Source organism: Salvelinus namaycush, chromosome 12 (assembly GCF_016432855.1).
Source record: "Salvelinus namaycush isolate Seneca chromosome 12, SaNama_1.0, whole genome shotgun sequence".
In the NCBI taxonomy this organism is placed as follows: domain Eukaryota; kingdom Metazoa; phylum Chordata; class Actinopteri; order Salmoniformes; family Salmonidae; genus Salvelinus; species Salvelinus namaycush.
In genome coordinates this window covers 22,631,700-22,659,522 of record NC_052318.1, presented here as the reverse complement: position 1 = coordinate 22,659,522, position 27,823 = coordinate 22,631,700, and the positions used below count along the sequence as shown (strand labels likewise).

Genomic DNA, 27,823 nt, shown 5'->3' with positions numbered 1-27,823 from the left:
ATGATGGGGTATTGTGTATGTGTGTATATATGGGTGAAGAAAAACATATTTAATCCATTTTGAATCTAGGTTAAGACAACAAAATGTGGAATAAGTCAAGGGGTATGAATACTTTCTGAAGGCACTGTATGTACAATACAATGACCCTGGTTGCTAGATCTGTTTCTGTTTTAGCCAGCTCATTTGTGTTTTTTATTTATTTTATTTAACCAGGCAAGTCAGTTTTAAGAACAAATGACGGCCTACCGGCGAACAGTGGGTTAACTGCCTTGTTCAGGGGCAGAACGACAGATTTTTACCTTGTCAGCTCGGGCATTTCATTCAGCAAACATTCAGCTACTGGCTCAACGCTCTAACCACTAGGCTACCTGTGGTTGTTGTCATCTCAAAAGCCAAAGAGGTTGGCTAAAGTACAAGACTAGCAACCAGGTGAGTATAAAACATACTTTGGCCTCTGTTTCAGATCGATCAAATGAGAATCTTTATTGAGTCTCCATATATTGCCATCAATCTTCCTTCCTTTGCAAAATACTTTTTTTCTTCTTTTTTTCTCTCCAAATAGTAAAAAAGTAGGAAATCTAACTGTCCCACAAGGGGCCCCAAGACAGACAGCAGAGCATAGACTAAAATAATCATCAATTGAATAAATAAAACATTGAATATGGCTATTTACATGGTGTAATACTGTTTATCGTTATATAATAATGCATATGTTCATAGTGAATATACAGGTATTAACATTGTAATTGTCGCAACCAAACAATGCATTATCTCACAGAGAAAGGCCAAGGTTTGACAGTGGCTCTCGGCCAATCACAATCTTTCATTCGGCAACTTCCTGATACAAGCAATCAACCACAAGGTCCATTGTTTGGTCAACTTATTGTTGATGGGAGTCTTTGGTTGTTGTGCTGGGACGTGTGGCACCCTCTGATTGGGTATTCTGTGGCTTTCGATTGGTTCTCCTGTTCCAGACCGTAGAAAGTACATTTTAAAAGTCGTAATTCTCAAATCTTATCAAATCAAAATCAACAACAAAACAAATAAGCGAGGAGGCAGTGCAGGATGCAGACCGAGGTAAACAGAGAACCACCAGTTCACAACCATCAGTCCTTGTGAGGTGCCTGTTAGAAGTTGCCCTTATAAACAGCTCTAGGATCAGCTTTCCCTCTCCATATCCTAACCTTAACCTCTGGGGGGATGGGGGGTGACACAACACTAACTTCAGATCAGCGTCTAGGAAAGGGGCACTCCACATGCCTAATTTCCTCATCAGTTTGCATCACCTTTATGTCTGCATTGCTTTGAGACTGAAAAGAGCTACATTTTCCCCCCCGGTCTCTTTACCCAGTTGACATGTAAACCTTGTGCACTCTGGGTTCCTCGCACACACTGCCATTACTAAAACATTCAAAGAGGGTGGTAATAGCACACTCAGATCGGCAAAGGGATGACAACTTGAATGACACCTCATTTTTAAGATTGCTACCATTGGAAGTGAGGGGGGAACCAACAAAGCTACTACCTTTTAACAAGGGGGGAAAAGGGGATTGTCCCCAAACAAAACCAAATAAATGAACAAATACATCCATAGCTTAAACACATGCTCGAATAAAAAACTAAGAACAACAAAGATTTTTTTTCAGATGAACAATCAAGCAGTTTTAGATTTATGACAATCTGTTTCAAACTCAATCCCTAACGAAAAGGTGCTGATTTGGTTGAAAGGAGTTTTGGACGATTTCAGGCTTCAAGAAGTCTGGTGATTTCTGGTTGGTTGGTGTCTTCCATGAGTCTGCCCATCATAGAGATCCTATAAAATTATTCCAATTCCTAATTCAATGGAGTCCATTGAAACATAGTAACCAAAAAATGCATTAATGTGGAAGGATCCATGTAGGGTAGTGAGGGTGATTGCAGGTAAAAAACGGAATGTTGAACAGAATTTCACCTCATTGTAGGGTTAGTGGGTCTTGGGGGGTTGGAGGGGTCCATTCTTGTCTGTCCATTACCATGGTCATTGTTCATCTCATTCATCCCCCAGAGAGACCATAACCTATGACCTATAACCCTTAACCTGTGGGCTCCTGTCCACCCTGAGGCCTGGAACAAGCTTCAGCATGCAGAGTGAATACAAACACACGTCTCTGTGCAACTGTGTGTGTGTGTGTTTGTGCATATCTGTATATGCTTTAGACTGGAGATTATCATTCTGGTAAACACACATGCACGCACACTCGCGCACACACACCCTTACACCTGTGTATTGTGGGAGTACATGAGCTGTGTGTCAGGTGAATAGGGTCATGTGGATGAGCTAGCAGTAAACCTTAGGGGGGAGGTCAGCCCCCTCAGTCCCAGCCATTGTCCTTGATCATGTGGGCCAGCTCGATAATGAACTTCCCCTCCTTGTACTTCTGACTGCTCTCAAAGGCATGCTCCTGCAGAGAGAAAGAGCGAGACACACACTGGAGCATTGTTGTGAATGTGAACAGTGTGATTTTCTATCTGGGGTAATCTCCCTTTCTTGTTATTTTATACGTAATCCTAATAGAATACGTAGTGTGCGTGTTACGTAGAGTGCTTGTATGTGCATATGCATGGGTGAGAGTGTGTGTGTTTGTGTGCTTATCATCCCCCTGTTGATGGGTGTACTAGGTCAGCAGCAGCACTTTTGGCCCTTTGACAGTGCTGGAGCATTAGGCCTCGTGGAGGATATTAATAACATCACACAGATGGCAACACCATAAAACACTACAAGGCCACGTACCATCCAGGTCTCTCTCACTGACCTCCACACACCCACATAGTTAGCCCACAAAGTGAAGCCAGGGACACCAGCAATGTGGAGCATTTGTTTATCATGTCTATAGATGTGTTATACACCTGCATGTCTAGAGATTTGTTTGAGGGGATTCCTATGTAATTAGCTACTTACGTATTTCCAGCCCAGCGTGGTTTTACAGTTTTCACAGTAGATATCAGCCACCGCGTGAAGCCCTGTCAACAGAACCCTCTCTTCTGCTGGTCCACACCCCACGTTCACCCTGAGACGGAGAGCAAGAGGAGTGTGAGAAATGGAGAAATTAAGAAAATAAAATGTAAAAAATAGAGAGGGGTGGCAAAGTGATAAAATGGGGGTTTGATTTGGGGAATAATAAAAATAGGCTCAGGTACTTACACTGAGTTGAAGAGGTAAGCTCGACCTTGACTTCCTTGGAAGGACTGGATGAGAGACAAAGAGAGAGGGAGAACAGGATGAGAAAAGTCACAATCCTTTCACGGGAGTAGACATTAATGGTCTGTTGTTTTTTTCCACCTGTTTTACACAGCGATGCTAGCATCAAGGCAGACACATGGCATCACTCACGTTCCTAAAACGAAGGTATCCCATTCTCTATCCCATTCAAAACATCTCAATGATATGCTAACATGGTATTGTTTTTCCACTTATATGGTATGTACCGTACATACCTACCTATACCGTACGTACCTACCTATCCACTTATATGGTATGTACAGTACATACCTACCTATACCGTACGTACCTACCTATCCACTTATATGGTATGTACCGTACATACCTACCTATACCGTACGTACCTACCTACCCACTTATATGGTATGTACCGTACATACCTACCTATACCGTACGTACCTACCTACCCACTTATATGGTATGTACCGTACATACCTACCTATACCGTACGTACCTACCTACCCACTTATATGGTATGTACCGTACATACCTACCTATACCGTACGTACCTACCTACCCACTTATATGGTATGTACCGTACATACCTACCTATACCGTACGTACCTACCTACCCACTTATATGGTATGTACCGTACATACCTACCTATACCGTACGTACCTACCTATCCACTTATATGGTATGTACCATACATACCTTTAACCTATATCAATTCAAGCTTTTAACGACAAAGTATTTTCAACAACGACAAAGGAGTTCCCAGGAGACACAAGCCTTTTGATAGGCCGAGTCAGAGTTCTGCTCTACCATATGGCCATAGAAAAAACAGCCCTGAGGGAGAAGGCTTTACGATTGGCTGCTTTTCCCAAGCTGGTAGTGTGTGTCGCACTGTGACGTGTGTAGCTCCGTAGCCACCAGAAGCCTGGGTGGATCTGTGTGGTGTGTATGGTGGGGGGATGGATCTCTGTGGTGTACACATTTACTCCTACAAACTCTCCTTTCTTTTCTCACTCTCTCTCTGGCTTTCTCACACACAGACACACATTACACACAAAATCATCCACCCACACACACATACAATCATTGCCCTCTTTATTTTAGTCTGACATAAAAACATGCTGCTTCCATGGAAACTGTGTGTTTGCAGAGTGAACACAGTCAATCTGCTTTGATGTGCTGCTGGCTTACACTAAAAGCCCACTAGTGTGTCTATGAAAAGATGTGTGTGTGTGTATTAGGGAGCTTTGTGGCCTGGCTTCTCCATCCACCCGGGAATATTACCCATGATGCTCTAGTCTAGAGAGTTCCAGGAGGTGACAGTAATATGATGACCTCTCTTTTATGGTTTGATCTCGCTCTCATTTCCTTCGTTATTTCTCTCTTGCAGTTGCACACAAAGCTAAATGGATTAAGGGCTTTTCCTTGATCCTGACATGTGTTAAGTAATTCAGGGCCGTTACTGTGTTAATGACCACAACAACTGGTGGAATAAAGTGAACCCGGGTCAACCTGGTACAACACGATGAATGTCCAATGTTATCGTAAGCAAATGAGCAAATGGAAGCAATCACGTTGAGACAGAATCTAGTCTTGGTCAAATGCAACCACACACACACAAACACACACTGAGGCACTGCAGTAGATGCTAGGAAGTGTGCCAGCATAAGGATTTACAGCGGTTAAAATATGGGGTTTAACTACAACTGGCCTGCAGCTCCTCTGCTATGCAGCTTCATACACATGACGTAGCTGCCCTATTCACAAATGTATTTAAACTTTTTTGTGCTTGTCGAAAAAGCCTACCTTGGAGATGAGCTCGTCATGGTTGGCCAGGTGCGCTCGACAGTGGATGCAGCTGTAGGTACGGTGGCAGTTGGGCAGGTAGGCCTGGAAGGTCTTGGAGCGTGTCATGATGACAGTTGCCTGGGAGACAGCGACGGTTTCAGGGGCGACGGCGTTGCTGTTGCTGGGCGAAGTATGGGGGCGGTGCAGGAAGGGGCTGCCGGCCCAGGACGGCTCACAGGGGAAGCACCGCAACACACAGGTGAGGGCCGTGGTGGGGCGCGGGGTGGGAGGCACACACCTGGGGGGGGGCACACACTTTAATATGGATCCACGATGACAGATCATGTTTATCGTGAAGGTACAGAAATATTTTGTGTTGAGAATGCCAAATATTAATATTACACACATGCATAAACGCACACATGTGCACGCACACAGACACAATGATCCAGACCTACACACACTCCACGGAGTGGGAAAATCCTTTTGAAAAACGCCAGTTCATTGACTCAATCTTTCCAACAAGTCTTACTTGAGGCTCTCTCTCATTAAAGCATGGTGGAAAGTGTTTGTGAATTATTACACAATTCAATACAATGCTCTCCATCAGGAGTGTGTAGCTAAATGTATGGAAGTGTCCAGGAGTGTGTAGCTAAATGTATGCGTGTTGTCTATAGACTACGGCAACCAAACACCCACAAAGAGGAGCTAAGGGAAGGAAAGGTGTGTAGGACAGGATGTGTATGCAGTAGTGGCGGAGCTAGTAAAATGCTACTTCTACTGGCCTCAGTGGCCTGCTACTGTTCCAGCACCAAAATGGTAAACATTGATGTACATTATCGTGTTTTTTATGTACTCATATCTCACAACATAGTTTTTCTTAGAATACTTTTCCATGTTCGCTGGTGTTGCACTTTTTAATAGCTCTGGAATGATATCCACCTGTACAATGTTAGCAGTGGCTTTGAATTCTAAAACAGGCCTAATTAAAACATAACGTCATATGTGAACCTTTCTGCATTTTGAATGTTCTATATCTTGAAAACCTCATTTCTGACATTAAAAACATTTTGGGACTGTATCATCAGTGGACTAATGAAACAAATACCAAAATATAGTTTGAGTGGTCAACGTCAATATACCAAGCACATTGAGAAAAGGAACTGTCCGTGAAGCAAAAAGAACATGATAAGAAGAGATCTTTACCTTGCTAATTGAATGAGAGGAAAGATTTGTTGAGCTAATCAAACATATGGCAGAGTGGTTAGCCTCACACACACACACACGATTGATTAGATGCTGTGATCAGAGGGTTGTGACATCAGCACCACAAAGGCTAAAGTGGCAAAGCCAGTTCTGAAGAGATAACAGACAAGCAGAAATTGAGGAAGGGTACACTACTGCTGTACTGTACCCACTTATCACACCGTTTGTCACAACCACCGATCGTGTGCTTTGACATGCAACGTGATAAAAAGGTAGTCTGCTTCATAGCAAAATAGCATTCCAACTACCCTTGACAAATAAAAACATGCCATGCTTTTTCATAGGTCTACATTTCACCTGGCCTGACTACAAGACAACAGCAAGAAGGAAGCAGACAGACTCGTAATTCAGACTCATGTAAGGTTTCCAATTTAAAACATTTTTGGGATGACTTTGGATGATTCCATCCTGTGAAGAAGGGCTACCACATTTGCCCCTCTGGCCACATAAACAATGGCCGTGCCCATATTTTGTCCTATGAGGTCCCTTTACAGGGGCCCTATAATGTTAGTGCACATTAGCCATACAGAGGGTGTCCAGAATGCCCACTCCTGTATCCCTACTCAGCAGTTCGCGCTAGGTAAGCGGCTCATGCCATGTAAGCCTGCTGTAAAGCCTGCTGACTAAGGACCTAGGGCCTGGCACAATATGTAGGGGCACCCACCACCCTCTGAGAGAAGAATGGAAGTGCTGAGCTATCTCTCTCTCTCTGGGCAAGGGTCACCGCCATGGTGGCCAGTCAAAGTGACAACAGCCATGACACTAAGGCCCACTGTTACCTCTGAGCTGACACTGTGTGTGTGTGTCTTTGTTTGTGTGTGTGTGTGTGTGTGTGTGTGTGTGTACCATTCCAAATGGCCAATCAATCAGTCAAGCGCAATCTCAAATGATTAAAGGTGCTAGCTGTATCAGTCGAGCCTGTTCAAATAAACACACATCCCCTCTTGACGGAATCAAGCTTGGGATTACAAACGTTAATTTACTGTGACCACCATTGATATGAAAAAGGAACTGTGCCCATAGATACCTCCTGTCTAATCATTGCCATCCTGCCCATTCAGAAGCCCCAATCAATAACTTATAGCTTAGTCTAACCATGTCAGCCCGAGAAATGACACCCATCTCCAAACAAAAAGAGGTTGGCTGGGCTGTAGAACCCATACATTGTCAGCTTTGTCTGTGGGCAACAACTGCAGCACCTCACACAGACTGCACGTGTTTATGTGTGTGTGTGTGTGTGTGTGCGTGTATGCGGTGTGGGCAGGCATCACTAGCTATTCTCTACCCTAACAAGCACAAACGACAGACTCCATCCTTAATGTCTTCCCTCTGGGCAAAACCAATGAAAACAAAAGCAAGCCTCTACACGGTTCATTAACGGAGCCTCGATAACAGCTCTACCTTCACCCCAGCAAAGCGGTTAAAAATAAACGCACATATCAAAATACAGCCAGCCAGCAAAGATAAGAGATGACAAGCTATCATGATGAAGTCGTTTCAAATAGGCCTAAAAACCAACCCAGCAACTATTTAAATAGTCTGGAAATGACTGCCTGGCTACCAATGAGCCCCAGTCATCCAACCATCCCATGTAGAGAATTTTTATTGAAGGAACTGGATTCATCTACTATAGGCCCTATGTAGCGACACTTCGCCCCCCACCGCCCTCACCCACACCGTCTGGCCTGGTAGGACACCTCCTTCTCCCAATCCACATCTAAAACCCACATTCAACACAGGACGGTGACGCCGACCAATATTCACAAGTCACTGAAGGAGACACCTCTCCATGGGGAAGGAAGTTCTCCATTGTCCTTCATGATTTCAGATCACCCAGGAACACCCCCAGCAGAGAAGGGCCCTCTCCCTCTTCATCCCCCCTTTTCAAATTGAGATTACAGACTGCAACCAAATCGCCGCCATTGAATAACAAAGGAACTAGCCTTGGTGGAGGTTGCAGCAAATGGTCCTCTGTCAATGGCAGGGCCCTTCACATCTGCACAACAAAAGAGATGTTGGATCTGGAGGACACCAAGGAACCAGAATGCTATAGTGAGTAGAGACTGAACCTTACCAAAAACATGGTTATTATTTTGAAGGAGTGAGACTGTTGAAACAGCATCATTCATTTGAGATATAACGATCTGACAGCTGTCGCAGCTTTCTGGCACATGTTGTCATTAGCAAACTGACGAAGAGTTTTCAGTTAAGGTTACATTTGTTAGTGTTTGTGAGGTTTTGCTCAGCCAACTAGCTAAAACAAGGCACATGTGTCCTGGGAATGGAGATGAGGCTGGCATGGCATGAGTGACGGTCATGAGAAAACAGAGGGGTCGGAAAAGAGAATGAAAGGGAGAGAGATCATCTAAAAAAGGGCAGGGAAAACGAGGACAGAGATGGAGCGAGAAACGAGGACAGAGATGGAGCGAGAAACGAGGACAGAGATGGAGCGAGAAACGAGGACAGAGATGGAGCGAGAAACGAGGACAGAGGTGGAGCGAGAAACGAGGACAGAGGTGGAGCGAGAAACGAGGACAGAGGTGGAGAGAAACGAGGACAGAGGTGGAGAGAGAAACAAGGACAGAGATGGAGAGAGAAACGAGGACAGAGATGGAGAGAGAAATGGTGACAAGTACAAGAGAGCAGCAGGAAGAGAAAGAGAATAAGAAAACCAGAGAGAAATAAATAAATAAAGAGAAGAGAATGAAAGAGAACAATAAGTTGAGAGAGAGATAGAGACATGATAAAATATGATAAATAAATAAAAGGAGAGAGTGGGAGAACCAGGTCAGTGGCAGCAGTAGTACTGGTGTTAGGGACATTATGCTCAGATTTTTCCAGCCTCTGTGATGGCGTACTAACCTCAGTCTAGCCATACACAGCCATTCGTATGCAGACTGACTGAGAAAGCCTCCTACTCAGAAGGCCCTGGGGCGCACAACAACACTCCCACACAGCTATATCTCTGTTGCACTGCTCGACATCATGCCAAACGCTAGGATTTTGTGAATACGCTTACAATTATTTAAAAGGTTGAAATGGCTTTTTTTTTTACATGGTACATAGCTAAGGAAAAGGTGACAAACATTGAGTGCTTGACAATATCAAGTGATGCATCTTCTATGATGTGTTCCATAGGTAGCTTCATTTGGGTGGTTTTAAAACTACCTATTAAGTGGTTGATTTATTTATTTGCCAGTTAGGTTGCTATTTCATCATAATGACCTTAAGTCAGATGACAATGAAATGTCCAAAGGAACAGAGATGTTACTGTGGGTAAAGATAGCTACCCATTCCCCCTCTGCCAACTTAGTTGAGTTGATTTAGAGTAGAGAGAAATAAAGAGAATGAAAGACTGCAGTAGGATGAGGGAAAGATAGAGACATGATAAAATTATAAATAAATAAAGGAGAGAGTGGGAGAAGCAGGTCAGTGGCAGCAGTAGTACTGGTGTCAGGTGCATGTGAGTGTGACAGTATACAGCTACATGGCCAGACTAGGCTGCTGCTGTATGTAGGCCAGCCACTCCATCACCAGACTGCACATACGGCTCCCAGTAACTCAGCACTGCTAGGCTACCTAGCGCTCATCATTCAGTAGCAGAGCACAGAGTCTGGCCAGACAGACAGGGGCTGGGCCACTGAGGGCTGGCTGGATGGCTGGCCGATGACGTCTGCGGAGGATGGATACACACACTGACATGCATGTAGGTCTACATTGGCCTGCACACATTTTGACATGCACAATACACACACACACACACACATTGATAGAAATACACACTACATACACATAGAAACACGCACCATGCACAAGCACACACTCATCACATATGCTGCAGCTACTGTTTATTATCTATCCCAGGGGTAGGCAACCCTGATCCTGGAGTGCCACAGGCACTTCCTATTTTTAATTTAACCGACCTGAAAAGACCAGGTGTGTTGAATTTAGGCAATCACTGAACTGATCAATTAGCTCAGTTGGTCAGGTGTGGTGCCTAGTTTGAACAAAATCCTGTAGTACCTGGGCCCTTCCAGGAACAGGGTTCCTACTCCTGATCTATCCTGTTACCTATTCACTTTAACCCTACCTACACTACATGGCCAAAGGTATGTGGACACCTGCCCATCGAACTACTCATTCCAAAATCATGGGCATTAATATGGAGTTGGTCCCCCCTTTGCTCCTATAACAGCCTCCACTCTTCTGGGAAGGCTTTCCACTAGATGTTGGAACATTACTGCAGGGACTTGCTTCCATTCAGCCACAAGAGGATTAGGGCACTGATGTTAGGCGATTAGGCCTGGCTCGCAGTCGGCGTTCCAATTCATCCCAAAGGTGTTTGATGAGGTTGAAGTCAGGGCTCTGTGCAGGCCAGTCAAGTTCTTCCATACCGATCTCAACAAACCATTTCTGTACGGACCTCGATTTGTGCACAGGGGATTTATCATGCTGAAACAGGAAAGGGCCTTCACTAAACTGATGCCACAAAGTTGGAAGCACAGAATCCTAGAATGTCATTGTATGCTATAGCGTTAAAATTTCCCTTCACTGGAACTAAGGGGCCTAGCCCGAACCATGAAAAACAGCCCCAGACCATTATTCCTCCTACACCTAACTTTACAGTTGGCACTATGCATTGGAGCAGGCAGCGTTCTCCTGGCATCCGCCAAAACCAGATTTGTCCGTCTGATTGCCAGATGGTGAAGCCCGATTCATCACTCTAGAGAACGCGTTTCCACTGCTCCAGTCCAATGGCGGCGAGCTTTACACCACTCCAGCCGAAGCTTGCCATTGCACTTGTGTGCGGCTGCTCGGCCATGGAAACCCATTTCACAAAGCTCCCGACGAACAGTTATTGTGCTGACGTTGCTTCCAGAGGCAGTTTGGAACTCAATAGTGAGTGTTGCAACCGAGGACAGAGGAGTTTTACACTTTACGCGCTTTAGCACTCGGCAGTCCCGTTCTGTGAGCTTATGAGGCTCCTGAGTGGCGCAGCGGTCTAAGGCACTGCATCTCACTGCTAGAGGCGTCACTACAGACCCTGGTTTGATCCTGGGCTGTAACACAACCAGCCGTGATTGGGAGTCCCATAGGGCGGCGCACAATTGGCCCAGCGTCGACCGGGTTAGCGGAGGGTTTGGCCGTCATTGTAAAATAAGAATTTGTTCTTAAATGACCTAGTTAAATAAAGGTTTAATAAAAAATAATTATAAAATACCACTTCGCGGCTGAGCTATTGTTGCTCCTAGACGTTCCCACTTCACAATAACAGCACTTAGAGTTGACAGGGGCAGCTTTAGCAGGGCAGAAATGTGACACATTGACTTGTTGTAAAGGTGGCATCCTATGATGGTGCCACGTTGAAAGTCACTGAGCTCTTCAGTACGGGCCCTTCTACTGCTGATGTTTGTCTATGGAGATTGCATGGCTGTGTGCTCGATTTTATACAGTACCTATCTCAATTACCTTGTAGCCCTGCACATTGACTCAGTATTGGTACACTGTGTATATAGCCAAGTTATCATTAACCATTGTGTATTTATTACTTTTTATATTATTTTTCTCTCTGCATTGTTAGGAAGGGCCTGTAAGTATGCATTTCACTGTTAGTCTACACCTGTTGTTTACGGAGCATGTGACAAATAACATTTGATATGATTCCCAGTGGATATGTGGTGGTAGTCTATTATTACCATGGATTTTCATGTCAATCAGATCCTGTTCAAAGCATAGACATGGAATGTACCACATCCTTCACAACACAGGACAAACTCCTGAATGTGTGGAGGGGGTGTAGAACTTTCTGCTAATGTCCCAGCTGGTGTGAATGACTGGCAGGAAATAGGTGTGACCAGCTGGATAGAAGGTGTAAACATCCCCACCATGCTCTCTCCCTCCATTTATTAGCATTGGATGAATGAAAGGGCCAATGCAGACAGCTGGTCTCTGAATTGATTCACTGCCATATGAGGACCCAGCAGTGTCCTTTGAATAGCACTCTTTTTACACACACAAGATGCTATGAAGCGGTGAAGAAGATACACACACACTAATATCATATCCAGTTGGGGTCTATTGACTTGTACAGTGTTCTGTTGCATATGTGATGCGCATTAGGGTATGTATACTATACCGTCGTTACCTCACACAACCCTACCAAGATGCAAAGTATGGAGTAAACACTGACTGAATATACAACATTGTAGGCTGTTCAGGGGAAATGGAAGTTGAATTGTAAGATTCTTGACTATGAGTATCACCAGCTTGACTGTATTATACCTGTCCTGTATGCTCTGATTTTTCTAGTCTCTGTTGTGGCGATTGAATGGCAAAGTGAGCTACCGTACTAACCTCAGTCTAGCCATACACAGCCAGTCGTATGCAGACTGACAGAGAAAGCCTCCTACCCAGAAGGCCCTGGGGCGCACAACAACACTCCCACACAGCTATATCTCTGTTGCACTGCTCGACATGTTGGCACTGACTTCATGCCAAACGCTAGGATTTTGTGCTTATGCTTACAATTATTTAAAAGGCTGTTTTTTGTCATAGTACTGAGTGGCTAAGAAAGAGGTGACAAACATTGAGCGCTTGACAATATCAAGTGATGCATCTGCTGTGTTCCATAGGTAGCTTCATTTGGGTGGTTTTAAAACTACCTATTAAGTGGTTGATATATTAATTTGCCAGTTAAGGTTATGACTAAATAGGAACCTAAGCAGTAGCTGTGCATAGGTAAAAATCAATGGGGAAGCCAAGCACCCTACTTGTAGAGAAACACCAATGCCATCCTCCTCTCTTTCATGTCTATCACGCTATCACAGTACACACTTTTATTTTTTGTAATCTTAGGCTACGTGGTTAAAATGCTTGCTCGCTAGCCTAACTTCCATTCATGTGCAACATTAGCTAGCTAACATTAGCCTTCTACATCTAGCTACATATTGAACTTCCATCCTCTCAGGCCAGGGACACAACAATGTATGAATTAATGGTTGCATCAGAATCGCCATTATAATCATTGGCCAGTACGGAGAATTAAGTAAAACCACAATTCCAAATCCCTATCTCCATCCATAGCTAATTTAGGAAAGGGACAATTTTAGCTAGCTAGACACCGGAGGCCAATAACGCAATGAGATGCAACAATTCAAGTTGTTTCTGTTAATGACATATGCTCTCAAAGCGATTGAGCTCGCTCAGTTTAGCTCAATGCTGATTGGAAATACTGTTCTATTTTTTTGGTCAAGGGAGGCCAAATGCTCCCTGGCTTCGCTATGGCTGGCAAAAATGTAATATTCGTTTGGACCAGATATCAGATAGATGGCCTACACGTTAGAGAGACAGAGGGGCGCTGTTTCGCTCACTCGGATGATAATGAAATGTCCAAATGAACAGAGATGTTACAGTGGGTAAAAATAGCTACTCTTTCCCTCTCTGCCAACTTGGTCATGCTGATTTAGAGTAAATTAGATCTATGAGACTAATCAAGGGGAACCAGCTGTCATCTGTTTATGTGGCCCACCATAAAACTGTATTCACTATTTTGGTATGGTGTTGTAGGAATGGAGAAAAACGATAGAGCCCTCTCACTAGGCTATCAGGTCACTGAAAATCAATAGGAAAGATTGACATCGGGTATTGTCGAACCTTTGACAAAGACATCGATGTTAAAATGTTACAACCATAGAATTAGGAATTATAATACAACCACTAAACGATGGTAATATTTTGAATAGCTGTTAAAACAACCAATTTAAGCCTGTCAATTATATTAATATGGCAGAAGTAATGAAAAATGATTTTCAACATTGGACAAAACTGTCAACAAAAACAAGTCAGAGCCATTTAATTTTATAACGCATTCCTCTTTGCAACTTCCACTTCCATCGCGCGCATACAGTTTTAGGGTAGACGACAGTGAAGCGGTGGTGCAGAATACGCCACTGCCAACTTTGTGTAATCTAAACCAGCTCATCCAGTGCCACTGCGGACATTCGACATCAATTCCACTCGCATCATAAACTACACCCGCAGGTTATACACCAAGCATAGTCGGTCAGAAATGTTATTGTGTAATTGTTGTAAAATAGTTATAATCATTTCTCAGGCCCCGTTATGAACTTTCGGACAAGATGCAATCCGTTTTAAACCTACCTGTACAGTTGTGCAATAACAATAAGCATTGACTATACCTTTGGATAGAGAAAATTCAATCGTCGCCTCTTGTCCTTTGCAGATCACAACTTTGTGTTGCAAATCCTGCTCATTCCGTTAGAGGGTTTTCTTCTACGCGTTGATTTCAAGGCTCGATAAGCAGAGGATGTTAATCGGATACTAACTGTAGAGCGCACGGTTTAAATGAGCAAAGACAGTACCCCGTCTAGGGCAGACTGACAATCAAGGGAACCAATCAATGTAATATTACAGCATAGCAACATTGTGCCCATTGGCTACAGATGGTAATGTGGCTGACCAATCGTTGCGCCGTGAGCATCAAGTACCTACTTTCTTTTACACCCGCTAAATTAGGTGCTTACTGTACGTTTCGCAGTAGTGAACCACATGACTGGCGATCATAAACAGAAGCTCTTTGCACACTTTGCGCATCAGTAAGTAACGTTAGCCTACCAATTTACCAAACAACATGGTCAAATTTCAATATTGTCCATAATTACAGTCATGGTAGAAAAGCAAATAGGTCTACATACATTACGCGTATGTTTTTAAACTTCTGCTACTCGCTGTATGTTATCTATGTATAGTCACTTTACCCCTACCCACGTGTATAAATTACCTCGACTAACCTGTATCCCCGCACATTGCATTGGTACCGGCACCCCCTGTATATAGCCTCGTAATTGTTATTTTACGTGTTTATTTAGTAAATATTTTCTTAATTCTATTTCATGAACTGCATTGTTGGTTAAGGACTTGTAAGTAAGAATTTCACGGTCAGGTCTACACTTGTTGTATTTGGCGCATGTGACAAATAACATTTGATTAGAGCAAACCTTGTACCTGCAGAACCATATATTTGTAACGTTCATCGAGGAGGAGGAGTAAGGGTCGGACCAAAACGCAGCGTTGTATGCAGACATAATGGATATTTATTAAAGAAAGACGAAACACGAAAACTCTTACACAAACTACAAAACAAACGACGTAGACAGACCTGAACTTGAGAACTTACATAGAGACACGAAGAACGCACGAACAGGAAAGACTAACTAACTAACTAACTAACCAAACGAACAAACGAAACAGTCCCGTGTGGTGCAACAGACACAGGAACAATCACCCACAAACAAACAGTGAGAACAGCCTACCTTAATATGGTTCTCAATCAGAGGAAACGTCAAACACCTGCCTCTAATTGAGAACCATATCAGGCAACACATTTAACCCAACATAGAAACACATAACATAGAATGCCCACCCCAACTCACGCCCTGACCAACTAAACACATACAAAAACAAGGAAAACAGGTCAGGAACGTGACAATATTAATGTTAAGCATTATAATAAAAGCTGGAAGTATGCATGACCATGCCATACATACAGCACTGAAGGACAAAATTAAGGAAAGACTAAATATACATACGAAGCATTGGAAATGACAGCGTTATTTATACTTTTGCAGGGGAAATAATTACTTTCTGTTAGGGGCCCATGTTGAGAATTCTCACACCACACTCGAGAACTTGGTTAACTGCGACATCTAGTGGGTAATGCTGACGTTAATTCGACAAAAGCCGCAGTCTTTCTAGCCATGACCAAGTTCCGTGGCAGAAATCAGCTAGAGGGGTCGGGGACAGTGACCACTTTACATGTATACTAATATTCCGTTATTATTCGGATACTCAATTATTTTGTTTTTGAGTTGACAAACATACCCCGTTTACAATAACTTCAAAAATGTTGTATCCCGGTTATGAGAAACCCGATAAAATGCCTGGAATATGCAGATCTAAAGACGGGATACTGTGGCATGTAAACAAACATCTTATCCTGTTTACTGTTGTTTTTTCGGTCTGCGCAGGCTCAGTTTCGCATATCATTGTGGTTGTGTGATCTTTTCATCTGATTGTCAAACAAATCACTTAAAAAAGTAGGCTACCTGCGCAGTTCGATCCACAACAATAATAATTAGTTTACTACTGGCTACGTTCACCCCTAATTTAGACAAGTTTATGCTTATAATTTCTGACATTTGGTAGGCCAATTGTTTGTCAACTATAGTTTGATACATGCAGCTTCTCTTATTTCATAACTTCTTGTTCCAGAAGACTAAATAAAGTAGTGCTCACTAGAATAATGTCACTAGAATACTGATCAAATGCATTAGTAATCTAGTTAAGACCGGTAAAGTTGTCTGTTTCGTTTAGGGACTGGGGAGAAAACACAATAACTCCAAAACAGATTGGTCCTGTGCGAAATGTCCAAATGTCATCAGTTTGACTGGTTTTAAGGAAATGAAAAACTGAGAACGAAAAAACGCGTTTCTGATAAGACTTCAGTGGGTCTTGGGTGCATATTTTATATATACTGTCTGTTTGCATAACAGTGTAAAAGATAACACATTGCATGCATATTCGCATTTTCTCAAGAGGAGATGCTGAAATAAATCAATCATATTTCTCCACTCCTTTTCCTGAGACAAAATTAACATTTGTTGTATAATTTCACTGCAATAACTGCATAATTCTGCAGGAGTTACTATTACGCTACATGTGAGAGGTTATAGGCCTACAGTCAGTGTCCATATTTCAGTTACTATTCCAAGCACGCTGGTTTTCACAGCATTTCTATGTTATTTCGAGGTGGGCTAAAACTGCAGCAAGCGGGGAGAAATTATCTACAATGCTGGCCATATCAATATATATATTTTAAGTTTCTGAAGTATCACGAGGGACAAGTAGCTAGCTACTTGAGGTTCGTTTTTTGAAAAGTCAGCTAACCTCGTAAGCTACCTATGTATAACCAACTAGCTAGTTAAAGCACCTAAAAAAAGTATGCATATTATTGACCTTAACGATTGGCCATGTTAACCCAGTCGCGAGTTTATCCAGGGTCAGTGATACAGAGTATATATATTTTTTTTTAAATTGTAAACTTTATTTAACTAGGCAAGTCAGTTAAGAACAAATTATTCTTTACAATGACGGCCTACCCTGGCCAAACCCAGACGACGCTGGGCCAATTGTGCGCTGCCCTATGGGGCTCCCAATCACGGCCGGATGGGATACAGCCTGGATTTGAACCAGGGACTGTAGTGACATCTCTTGCACTGAGATGCAATGCCTTAGACTGCTGCGCCGCTCGGGAGGCCAACCTTTGGAATTTAGGTACATTATGAAAATAAGGAGATGACAATTAGGCTACAGGAGATGAGGGTTACAGGTAACATTTTATGATGTTCATTTAATTTCATTCATTTTAGCAATGTTGCTAGCAAAATGATTCCAGTTGCACCCATAGATGAACAGTACATGGTTGCTCTATGTTAGAGGTATTCACGGGTCCTTTGGACCTGTTTCGAAATGGATCCGTGACTTTCTCACCCAACCAAAAAATACATTCTTTTTTTTTTTAACAGAAATCTGTTTCGAGTGGACCAGAGGACAGTCATCTGTTACAAAATGGCCCGTGGAAAAACAGATCCGAGAGTAGAAAGAGAACAAAAACTCCAACTGGGCGCTGCCAGCGCCATCAATAAATGAGTGACGTTGGCCAAATGATCCACAGTTAGGCCCTACGTGTCCTTACCTGCCTATAAAAAAATACAAAAACACTTTTCGATGTGTATCATATTCAAGACTTTATAGCTTATATGCCTTCACGGGTCCAACAGAACCCGAAATTCCGAGATCCGACCTGGGAAAATTCTAACTTTTTGTCTAGGATCTGGGTGGGTCTGATATAATTGCCATGGGTCTCGGGTATGTGCAATTAAAATGTATTTACTGACTGGACCCATCCTCTGTTAATTTAACGTCTGTGAGGTGATGAGAACTGAGCAAGCTTGTAGCTCACCTTTGCTGCTGAGAAGAGAGCGAGTGAAAGGAGCCTTGGCCTAGGCTACTGTTAATTGTGAAGATGGAGGCCTTTTTCATTAAAGTAAAGCGAAAGTTAGAAGAAACATATTTTTAAATATACAGCGGACACGTAGGCCTGTATATGTATACAATGCCCTGATGCATTTAGTGCTCAAATACCCGACAGCTGAACGGAGAGGTGGGCAATTATAGTTTGAAGACAGTAAAGACAATAAAATAAGCTATAAAGTTTTGAATATGATACACATCGAATAGTGTTTTTGTAATTTGTTATAGGCAGGTAAGGACACGTAGGGCCTAACTGGATTATTTGGCCAATGTCACTCATTTATTGATGGCGCTGGCAGCGCCCAGTTGGAGATTTCTTTCTACTCTCGGATCTGAATGGGTCTGAACCAGCACGGGTATGTTTTTTCATGGGCCTTTTTGGAACAGATCTAACTGTCCTCGGGTCCATTCGTAACGTATCTGTTGGAGAGGAAAAAAATGAATGTATGCATGTTGGGTTGGGTGGGAAAGCTCATCTCCTGTAGCCTAATTGTCATCGCCTTATTTTCATACTGTACCTAAATTACAAGGGTTGGATTTGCATTACACAATTCATGTCAGCACTTTAATTTAACTAGGCAAGTCAGTTAAGAACTAATTCTTATTTACAATGACGGCCGGACATGATACAGCCTGGATCTGGTTTGCCTCATATGCATTGTCTAATGGTATAATTTTAAATTGAGAACATATAGCTGAACATGTAAACAAGGTATGCCTTTAGCTATTCTCTAATTCAGATGACAGATGCCCACAAAGCCAGTAATGCCATCATGCTGTAGGCCTATGGCTGCAAAATGAATTAACATAGCTGATATACTGAGAGTGACAATTAAATAAAACAGAGTAGAGAACTTACAACTAGACAAAAAGGAAATGTTCATTTGAGGACACAACCCAAAAACATTACAGACAGAACACATTCCCCTCTTTATTGCAGGATTGTGATATGTGCTTAATCAACATTGACACTAGTTCATTAACAATTAAAACAAAGTTTAAACGCTTCACTTCAAAATGTACAAATAAGCTAACTTGTATGTAAAGATTATACAGCTTAGTCTTAACAATAGATAATTCAGTCCTAACAAGTAGGCTATTATTACTAAAGCATAATTTCAAGTTTTAAAAAATGTAAAAACTTTGCTGAGCCCTGAGCTACTGGGTGAACAGACTTCTATTCCAGCCTAACAAAAGCACACTATTATCAACTCGTTAGATTTGAGTTGAATCAGGTGTGCTATTGCTGGGCTGAAACAGAACCCAGCAGACCTCCAACAGGGTGGGCCTGCTCCAATTGTAATAGGTTTATACATTGTGTGTGATATTTAACTGTAGTTTTGTATGCAACATTTGCTAGCATAGGTAGGCCTACACATATAACCCATGGGATATATGATATACCCTTACAGGCTGACTACACCGCTCGCATCGCAAAATACATTTAGAAATCTATATTATTCAATTATTGCACCCACACTGCTCGCGCGCGCCAATAAGCATCTGCGTTGCTAAGGGCTAAAATAGAAGTCAGTTCTATTTCTGAAGCAGATCGCGCTGCAAGTCCTGCCTCTCCCATCTCCTCATTGGTTTATAGAAGCAGATACCCTCGTGCCATCTCCTCATTGGTTATACCCACGTGGGTGACTGAAAGACAAATGAGGTCAGTGGCGGTAATGCACCTAATTTATGAAAGTTGCCAATCGCGCAATATAAAGAGAAGAGAGAGACGAGAAGAGAGAGAAGAAAAAGCCTTGAAGGAGAAGAGATGACTAGAAACAATTCGGTTGACCGTTTTATGTGTGGATTAATTGTTTAAGTAGAGGACCTTGTGCATTTCAGGTAAAATATCAACTCAATGTTTATATCCCAGGACAAATTAGCTAGCAACAGCAGGTTAGTGTTACGGAGTCTAGTTGATAGGTAATCGACTTGTTGGACTGTTCCCCAGACTCCAGGCGTAGGGATTTGTACAATGCTTAACAAGGCTATTGAACTTAACATTGGTGTCTGTCTTTATTCCTTAATCCAACTTATCATACAGAAACATGGTATCAGAAGTGGCTCGGAAAACACACGTTTGTTATTTTTGTAGCTAAGTACAGTATAGGCGCAGTTACGTTCCATATGCGAACACAAGCCGTTTCCTACTCACAACACTGATCAACTCGTTGTTAGCTGGCTAGCTAGCATCACTACCTACCTCCATGACTGAAGGCAAAGAAATCTCCTATTCCATTGCTATGGCAGCGAACATTCCGCCACCAAATCACATGGTTCTCACAGGGGACTGGAATACTAATTGGGACAACTTCAGGGATGAATTCGAGGACTATGCGCTGGCGACCGGTCTACATGAGAAACCCAACGAGGTACAAGCGGCAACTCTGAGGAGTTTAATGGGCAGCGAATGCAGGCATATCTACCAGCACAATCTCACCCTCACGGCACGACAACAGTGTGATGCAAAGGCTATATTGGATGCATTGGAGAATTACTTCAAACCCGCCAGAAACGTAATTTACGAGCGGTTCGTTTTCGGAAGCTGCAAACAGGAAGAGGGTGAGTCAGTACACAACTTTGTAACCCGTTTGAGAGAGAAATCCGCCACTTGTGAATACGGGGGATTGAAAGATGAACTGATTCGTGACAAAATAGTACTGGGAATTGCAAATGAGAATACGCGCCGGCGTCTACTGAGAGAGAGAGGCTTAACATTAGTAACTGCCATCGAAATGTGCCGCACTGCTGAAGTCACTGACATGAGAATGAGAGCAATGGAAACGGAAACCCCACGCTCCGACGTTGATACTGTTCACGCTGTTGCTAGGCAGACATTCAGACAAAACCAATCGAGGCAGAGTAATTCACCACGAACGGTGAACACAGAGAGCCCCGTAGCATGTAAATACTGTGGGAATACACACACACGTGGCAAAGAGCACTGCCCGGCCTATGGAAAACCATGCAGAGCTTGTGGAACTAATAATCACTTTGCAAAAGTGTGTCTCAAAAGCAAAAGAAGGGTGAGTGAGGGCAAGATTCACTGTGTTGATGATGTTACTCAATGTTCAGAGCTGAACAGTGAAAGTGACATTTACATGCATGAATCCATTGGGGCTGTACACTCAAGAGGGAAGAAATGGTTTGTGACACTACGATTACACAACAAGCAACAACAATGTCAACTGGATTCGGGTGCTACATGCAACGTAATGAGCTACAAAGACAAAATCAATCTGGCACCTGACACACATCTATTTCCCAGCGATACTAGACTAAAGCTGTACTCAGGAGAACTAATGAGCTCTATGGGCACCTTTGAGACCGAATGTGTTATTCGGGGACGCAAACACAAGCTGGAGTTCGAGATTGTGAAAACCAGTCAAAATCCTCTCCTCTCAGGCTCTACATGCGAACGCCTGGGACTGATGCAGTTCACTGTACCAAATGACCTGCACATTGTGGATCATGTCCAGCATGGACCCCTGTCCAAAGAACAACTACTCAGCAGATATGACGATGTATTCAACATGCCCGTTGAATCAGTGCCTGGGGAGGTACACTTTGAAGTGGATGAGAGCATTACTCCAGTCCAGTGTGCTCCTCGCAATGTGCCCATTGCAATGAAAGTGGCTGTGAAGGCCCAGCTGGACAAGTATGAGGCCGATGGCCACATGACATCTGTGACTGAACCAACTGACTGGATCAGCAATATGGTCATAGTGAAAAAACCAGAGAAGCTGAGGGTCTGCATCGACCCAAAGCATCTGAACCAAGCACTGAAACGATCCCACTACATCATGCCGACAATAGAGGATGTCCTCTATAAGCTTCCCAAGGCCAGGATTTTCACCTTGGTGGATGCCCGAGATGCATTCCTTCAATGCAAGCTGGACGAAGAAAGCAGCTTCATGACTACCTTCTGGACCCCCTGGGGTCGGAAACGCTGGCTCAAGCTCCCGTTTGGTGTCTCAGTGGCGCCTGAGGTATACCAACGCAAGCAGCACGAGTTACTGGCTGGGCTCAAGGGCATTGAACCCATCGCCGATGATATCCTGATCGTAGGCTGTGGTGAAACAGACGAAGAAGCAGAACGCGACCACGATGTGAAGCTCCTGGCACTGATGGAGCGCTGCCGATCAGTTAAGCTTCGTCTTGGCCTGAAGAAGCTGCAGTTCAAGGTGAAAGACGTCCACTTCCATGGCCACATTCTCTCGGCAAAAGGCCTGAAGCCGGACCCAGACAAGGTCCAAGCGATCCTCGACATGCCAAACCCGTCTGATGCAAAAGGAGTACAGCGTCTCATCGGCTTTGCAAACTATCTTGCAAAGTTCATGCCACACCTATCAGCAGTCTGTGAGCCTCTGCGCCGGTTGCTGGACAAAGACACACCATGGCACTGGCTACCCAAGCACGAGGCCGCAGTGCAGGAGATGAAATCTCTGGCTTCATCCATGCCAGTGTTGCGCTACTACGACGTCACGAAGCCTGTCACAATCCAGAGCGACTCTAGCCAAAGGGGACTTGGATGCTGCCTTATGCAGGAAGGCCAGCCCGTTGCGTTTGCCTCGAGAGCGCTCACCCCCACCGAACAAAACTATGCACAAATTGAGAAAGAGTGCCTCAGCATCGTCTTCTCCTGCCAGCGATTCCATCACTACTTATATGGTCGAGAGCTGGTCACCGCTGAAACTGACCACAAACCACTCATTGCCATATTCAGTAAACCTCTCCTCAACGCGCCCAAGAGGCTTCAAAGTATGCTCCTGACTCTGCAAAACTACAGCCTGAAGGTCATTTACAAGCCAGGACCTGAGATGTACATCAGCGACACACTGAGCAGGGCAACAGCACAATGTACAGGTAGAGGCACTGCCTATCAGCGGCAGGCCATCTGTTCGCTACAGCAGGAACAACAAGATGTTCAACAGATCAATCAGGCAGACTACTTAAACGTGACAGATCACCGCCTAGCCCAGATCAGGCAACATACTGACAAGGACGAACACCTACAGTCACTGAAGTCCATGGCTCTCGCAGGTTGGCCATATCTGAAAGAGGAGACACCTTTCACAGTGAGAGAATACTGGACCTTTCGAGATGAGATCAGTGTGCAAAATGGCATCTTGTTCAGAGGTCAGAAGGTCATTATTCCCAAATCACTACGTCCAGAGATGCTTACCCGCATACACTCCAGTCACGTTGGAGGTGACGCATGCTACCGTCAGGCTCGTGAAACATTATACTGGCCAAACATGCAAGCAGAAATTAAAGACTTTGTCAGCAACTGTACCACATGCAACGAGTACGCTCATGAACAGCAAAAGGAAACCATGATGTCACACGAACTGCCCACAAGGGCCTGGCAAATCATCAGCATGGACTTATTCAGCCACAGACAAAAGGACTATCTTCTCCTCGTTGATCATTACTCTGACTTTTGGGAAATTGAACTGCTCCCTGACTTGTCTGCAGAGACGGTCATAAAGCGCTGCAAGGCGCAGTTTGCAAGGCAAGGTCAGCCTGACAAGGTAATCACGGACAATGGCCCACAATTCACTGCACAGTTCAAGCGTTTCGCCTCAGAATGGGAGTTTGACCACGTGACCTCCTCTCCAAGACACCCAAAAGCAAATGGCAAGGCAGAATCAGCTGTCAAGATTGCAAAAAACCTGTTAAGCAGGGCCTTGCGCGACAGCAACGACCCATGGAAAGCGATCTTACAGTGGAGGAACACACCCACCGAAAACATGGACAGCAGCCCAGCACAACGCCTTCTGTCCAGACGTCTGAAGACTACTATCCCCGTAGCTAACAAGCTACTTGAGCCCTGCGTCATGGTTGGCGTCACGGACAAACTGCGTCACAGAAAGCAGCTCGCTAAGTGCTTCTACGACCGGACTGCTCGAGACCTACCAGAGCTGGAGGTGGGTGAAACTATAAGGATGAAACCGCTGCCGGGAGACCACACAGGACTTTGGAGGCTGGGCACATGCCTACAGAGAGTTGCACCACGTTCTTACCTGGTGGATGTTGGTGGCTCCCTCTATCGTCGCAATCGGGTGGATCTGCGCGTAGCAGAGCAGACAAACCAGAACATGCCATACACTCACCTAGATGAGCTGGATCACAGTCCAGGCCTAAGGGTAAGGGGTGCAGAATTGAGACATGAGCCAACTGAAGGTGAAGCTTCTACCCCACCAAACTCTCCAGCTCGTGGCCCTAATCCTACCCCTGTCAGAGCCAATACTTACTCACGGGTGGGTCGGCTGTGCAAGCCACCGGACAGGCTTACTCTGTAAGCAAGAGACTTAACTTGTTGTCTGTTAATTTAAAAAAATATTTCAAAAATTTAAAAAATTTAAAAAAGGAAGATGACAGCTGAAGTAAAAAGAAAATGTCATGCTTTTCAATTGTTATGACTTGACTGTTAAGAACTCAATGTTATGCCGTTATGTTTGCACTTTCTATTGAAAAGGATGATGTTACGGAGTCTAGTTGATAGGTAATCGACTAGTTGGACTGTTCCCCAGACTCCAGGCGTAGGGATTTGTACAATGCTTAACAAGGCTATTGAACTTAACATTGGTGTCTGTCTTTATTCCTTAATCCAACTTATCATACAGAAACAGTTAGCTAAATAGAACAAATTAGCTAGCAAGTGCAAGCTAGCTAGCTAAATTTCCCTAAAGTTTTAATTATTTTCGACCTGTCCCCAAATTAATGTAATTGGTTCAGAGTTTGTTTTGATATTTTAACCTGCGTGTCGTGATCGCGTTTGGTGTGGGGGGACAAAATAAATGTATGCACGATGGCGTAGGTTTGGGTTTGGTGTCAGTCTCTTGGGACATTCATTGGGACCTCTCTCTTCATCTGCAAACAGGCTTTCACAGCTTTCCATATCTGATTATCTCTCTGCCTTCAAAGTTTTCCCTTCTAGGGACTGGAACTGGAGAATATTTTCATGTCCTCCCACGAAATTACCTGCCCTTTCCAGTAGCCTACACTCTCCCTTTACTGATAGCTGGAGCTGCAATTTCACCCTTTCCATAGCTATTATCTACAAATGCATTAGGAGTTTTTAATTTACAATGATTCCATCAAGATAGCTAGATAATAGGAAGTTAGCTAGCTGATGACAGTTCATTTACTTAGCTAAACAGTGTGTAAAGTTAGCTAGCTGAACAGTTGATTTAGCTGACTACAGTAGGCCACTTTGCAGGCTAACTAGCTAAAAATAAATACTTTTTACATTTACATTTTTTTAATTTACTTGAATTGGTTCTTCCACTGCCTCAGTTTTTTTGGTCCTTACAAAAACAAAATAATGGGCAATCTTGACGATATTTTAGGTGGTAACGTTCGCAAAGCGAAGCAAGCAACCATGTGGACGAATGGAGACAAGGAAAAAAGTAACGTTATGTTTCCTCACCAGAGCGATTTAGAACGTGTTGTGACGTTTGACTTTACCAACGTAAGCCACTTTCGATTTCAATAAATAAAAAACAGACTGTTGGCCACACTTTTTAAAATATATTTTAAAATATATATTTTTAATTCACAACAAATCAATACAGAAAGTACATGAGGGAACACAAGTATATATCGATTATATACAATGGACAATTGAGCTAGGGTGTACAATATCACATTACACAAGGACCTTAAGGGACATACATACACCTATAATTCTAACAGCTTTTTTTGTTAGTAGAGTATTTAATTGTCTTAAAATACAGTTCAATTTCTTTTTGTAGGGTAAGAAAATGTGTTTTTTTGTTTGTAAATTTACATTTGTGAATATGAAATTTGGCCAAAAGAATAATGAAATTAATTACATAAAAATGTTTCAGCTTATTCCTATCGTAGGTAAAGAATCCAAGCAGTACATCTCTCCACAATAGTGTAAGACCTTCATAAAAGTGTTAAATTATAAATCTACTGATGTCTTGCCACAGTTTTCTTACATGAATACAATGCCAAAAAAGATGCAACAGTGTTTCTGGGTTGTCATTACAAAAGGAGCAATTTGAGTTGATGTTTTCCTTAAACTTCTTCATATAGTGGTTGGCAGGATAATATTTATGAATAATTTTAAAGGAAACTTCCTTAATTTTGTTAACAAGTAGGTATGTGTGGCAACATCCAAACTTTTTTCCAACAGATATTATCAATAAATCCATTCCAATAAGGCATGACATAAGGTATATATAACATCCTGCTGAAACAAGGTCCGTATCGCTCTGTTGTTGAATGGACCAAAAGAGAAACAAATCTTTCCTAATGATGAGTCAACAGGGTCATAAGAGGGTAGGCTCTGAGGGTCAGGTCTTGACACGTTCCTGAATAATAGAGCAACACCTGAGGGAATGACATCTAAAACAATTGCAAAATCTTTAGGTGTTACAGGGACCTTGTAAAGTGATACGAATTCCTTATAACTGAGTAAAAGACCCTCTGCATTTACCAGTTGGCTCACCAATAGGATATTATTTCGGAACCAATATTCTAAAAACAAATAAGTATTTTTATACAATATATCCCGATTATTCCATATATAATATCTGTGTGGAGAAAAATTATGTTTATAAATGAAGGACCATGACAAGAAAACCTGCCGATGAAGCAGAAAGTTTCACTGGAACTTTGTCAATATTATAATTGCAAAACAACATGAAGTTAAGCCCACCAAAAGTAGAGAAGACATGATGAGGAATACAATTCCAGATAGAAGTGGGTCTTCTTAGGAATTGTTTTATCCAATTGATCTTAAAATTATTATTTAAGGTAGTAAAGTCCAGAAAATTCAGCCCACCATTCTCATAAGTGTTCATTACAACAGTTTTCCTAATGTAATGGGTACGATTTCTCCACAGAAAGTTGAAAAGCATCTGGTCTATCTCCTTGCTTATTTTACTGTCAAGACATAAAGATAGAGCGCCATATGTTAGCCTAGAGATACCTCCAGCCTTGGTTATTAGGACTCCACCTTTTAAAGATAAGTCCCTCTGTAGCCATCTGTAGCTTCTTCTGCGTTTTTTTAATAAGAGGGTTAAAATTTAGTAAGCCTCTAGACTTCTGATCCTTTGTAATGGTTATGCCTAAATATGTAAGTTCTTCTTTTACTGGAATACCATAATATGAAGGTGTCACACAATCTTTGACAGCCATGAGTTCACATTTATTAATGTTAAGATATAGACCAGACGCTTTGGAAAAGGATTGTATCACATTGATCGATATGGGAATTTGGTTAGCTTCTTTCATAAAAAGTGTAGTATCGTCAGCCAGCTGGCTTATAATAATTTATTTACCAGCTATGGAAATACCTGGTACAGGTCTATTATTTAAAGAATTTGCAAGAAGTTGGGTGAATAATAAAAACAGGTACGGAGAGATAGGACAACCTTGCCTAATTCCTCTCTTTAACTCAAATCTAG

General features: G+C 42.9%; 1 protein-coding gene across 1 annotated transcript; it reads right to left on the bottom strand.

The window, feature by feature from the left end:
- Nucleotides 1-525: 525 nt before the first annotated feature.
- ypel2a (yippee-like 2a) lies at nt 526-5,287 on the bottom strand. The gene is made up of 4 exons (XM_039004670.1): nt 5,022-5,287; nt 3,182-3,225; nt 2,939-3,047; nt 526-2,441 (listed from the first exon to the last, which is right to left on the bottom strand). The coding sequence occupies exons 1-4, from the start codon at nt 5,127-5,129 to the stop codon at nt 2,352-2,354; spliced, it is 351 nt and encodes a 116-aa protein (XP_038860598.1). The 5' UTR covers nt 5,130-5,287; the 3' UTR covers nt 526-2,351.
- Between the last annotated feature and the right edge of the window lie 22,536 nt (nt 5,288-27,823).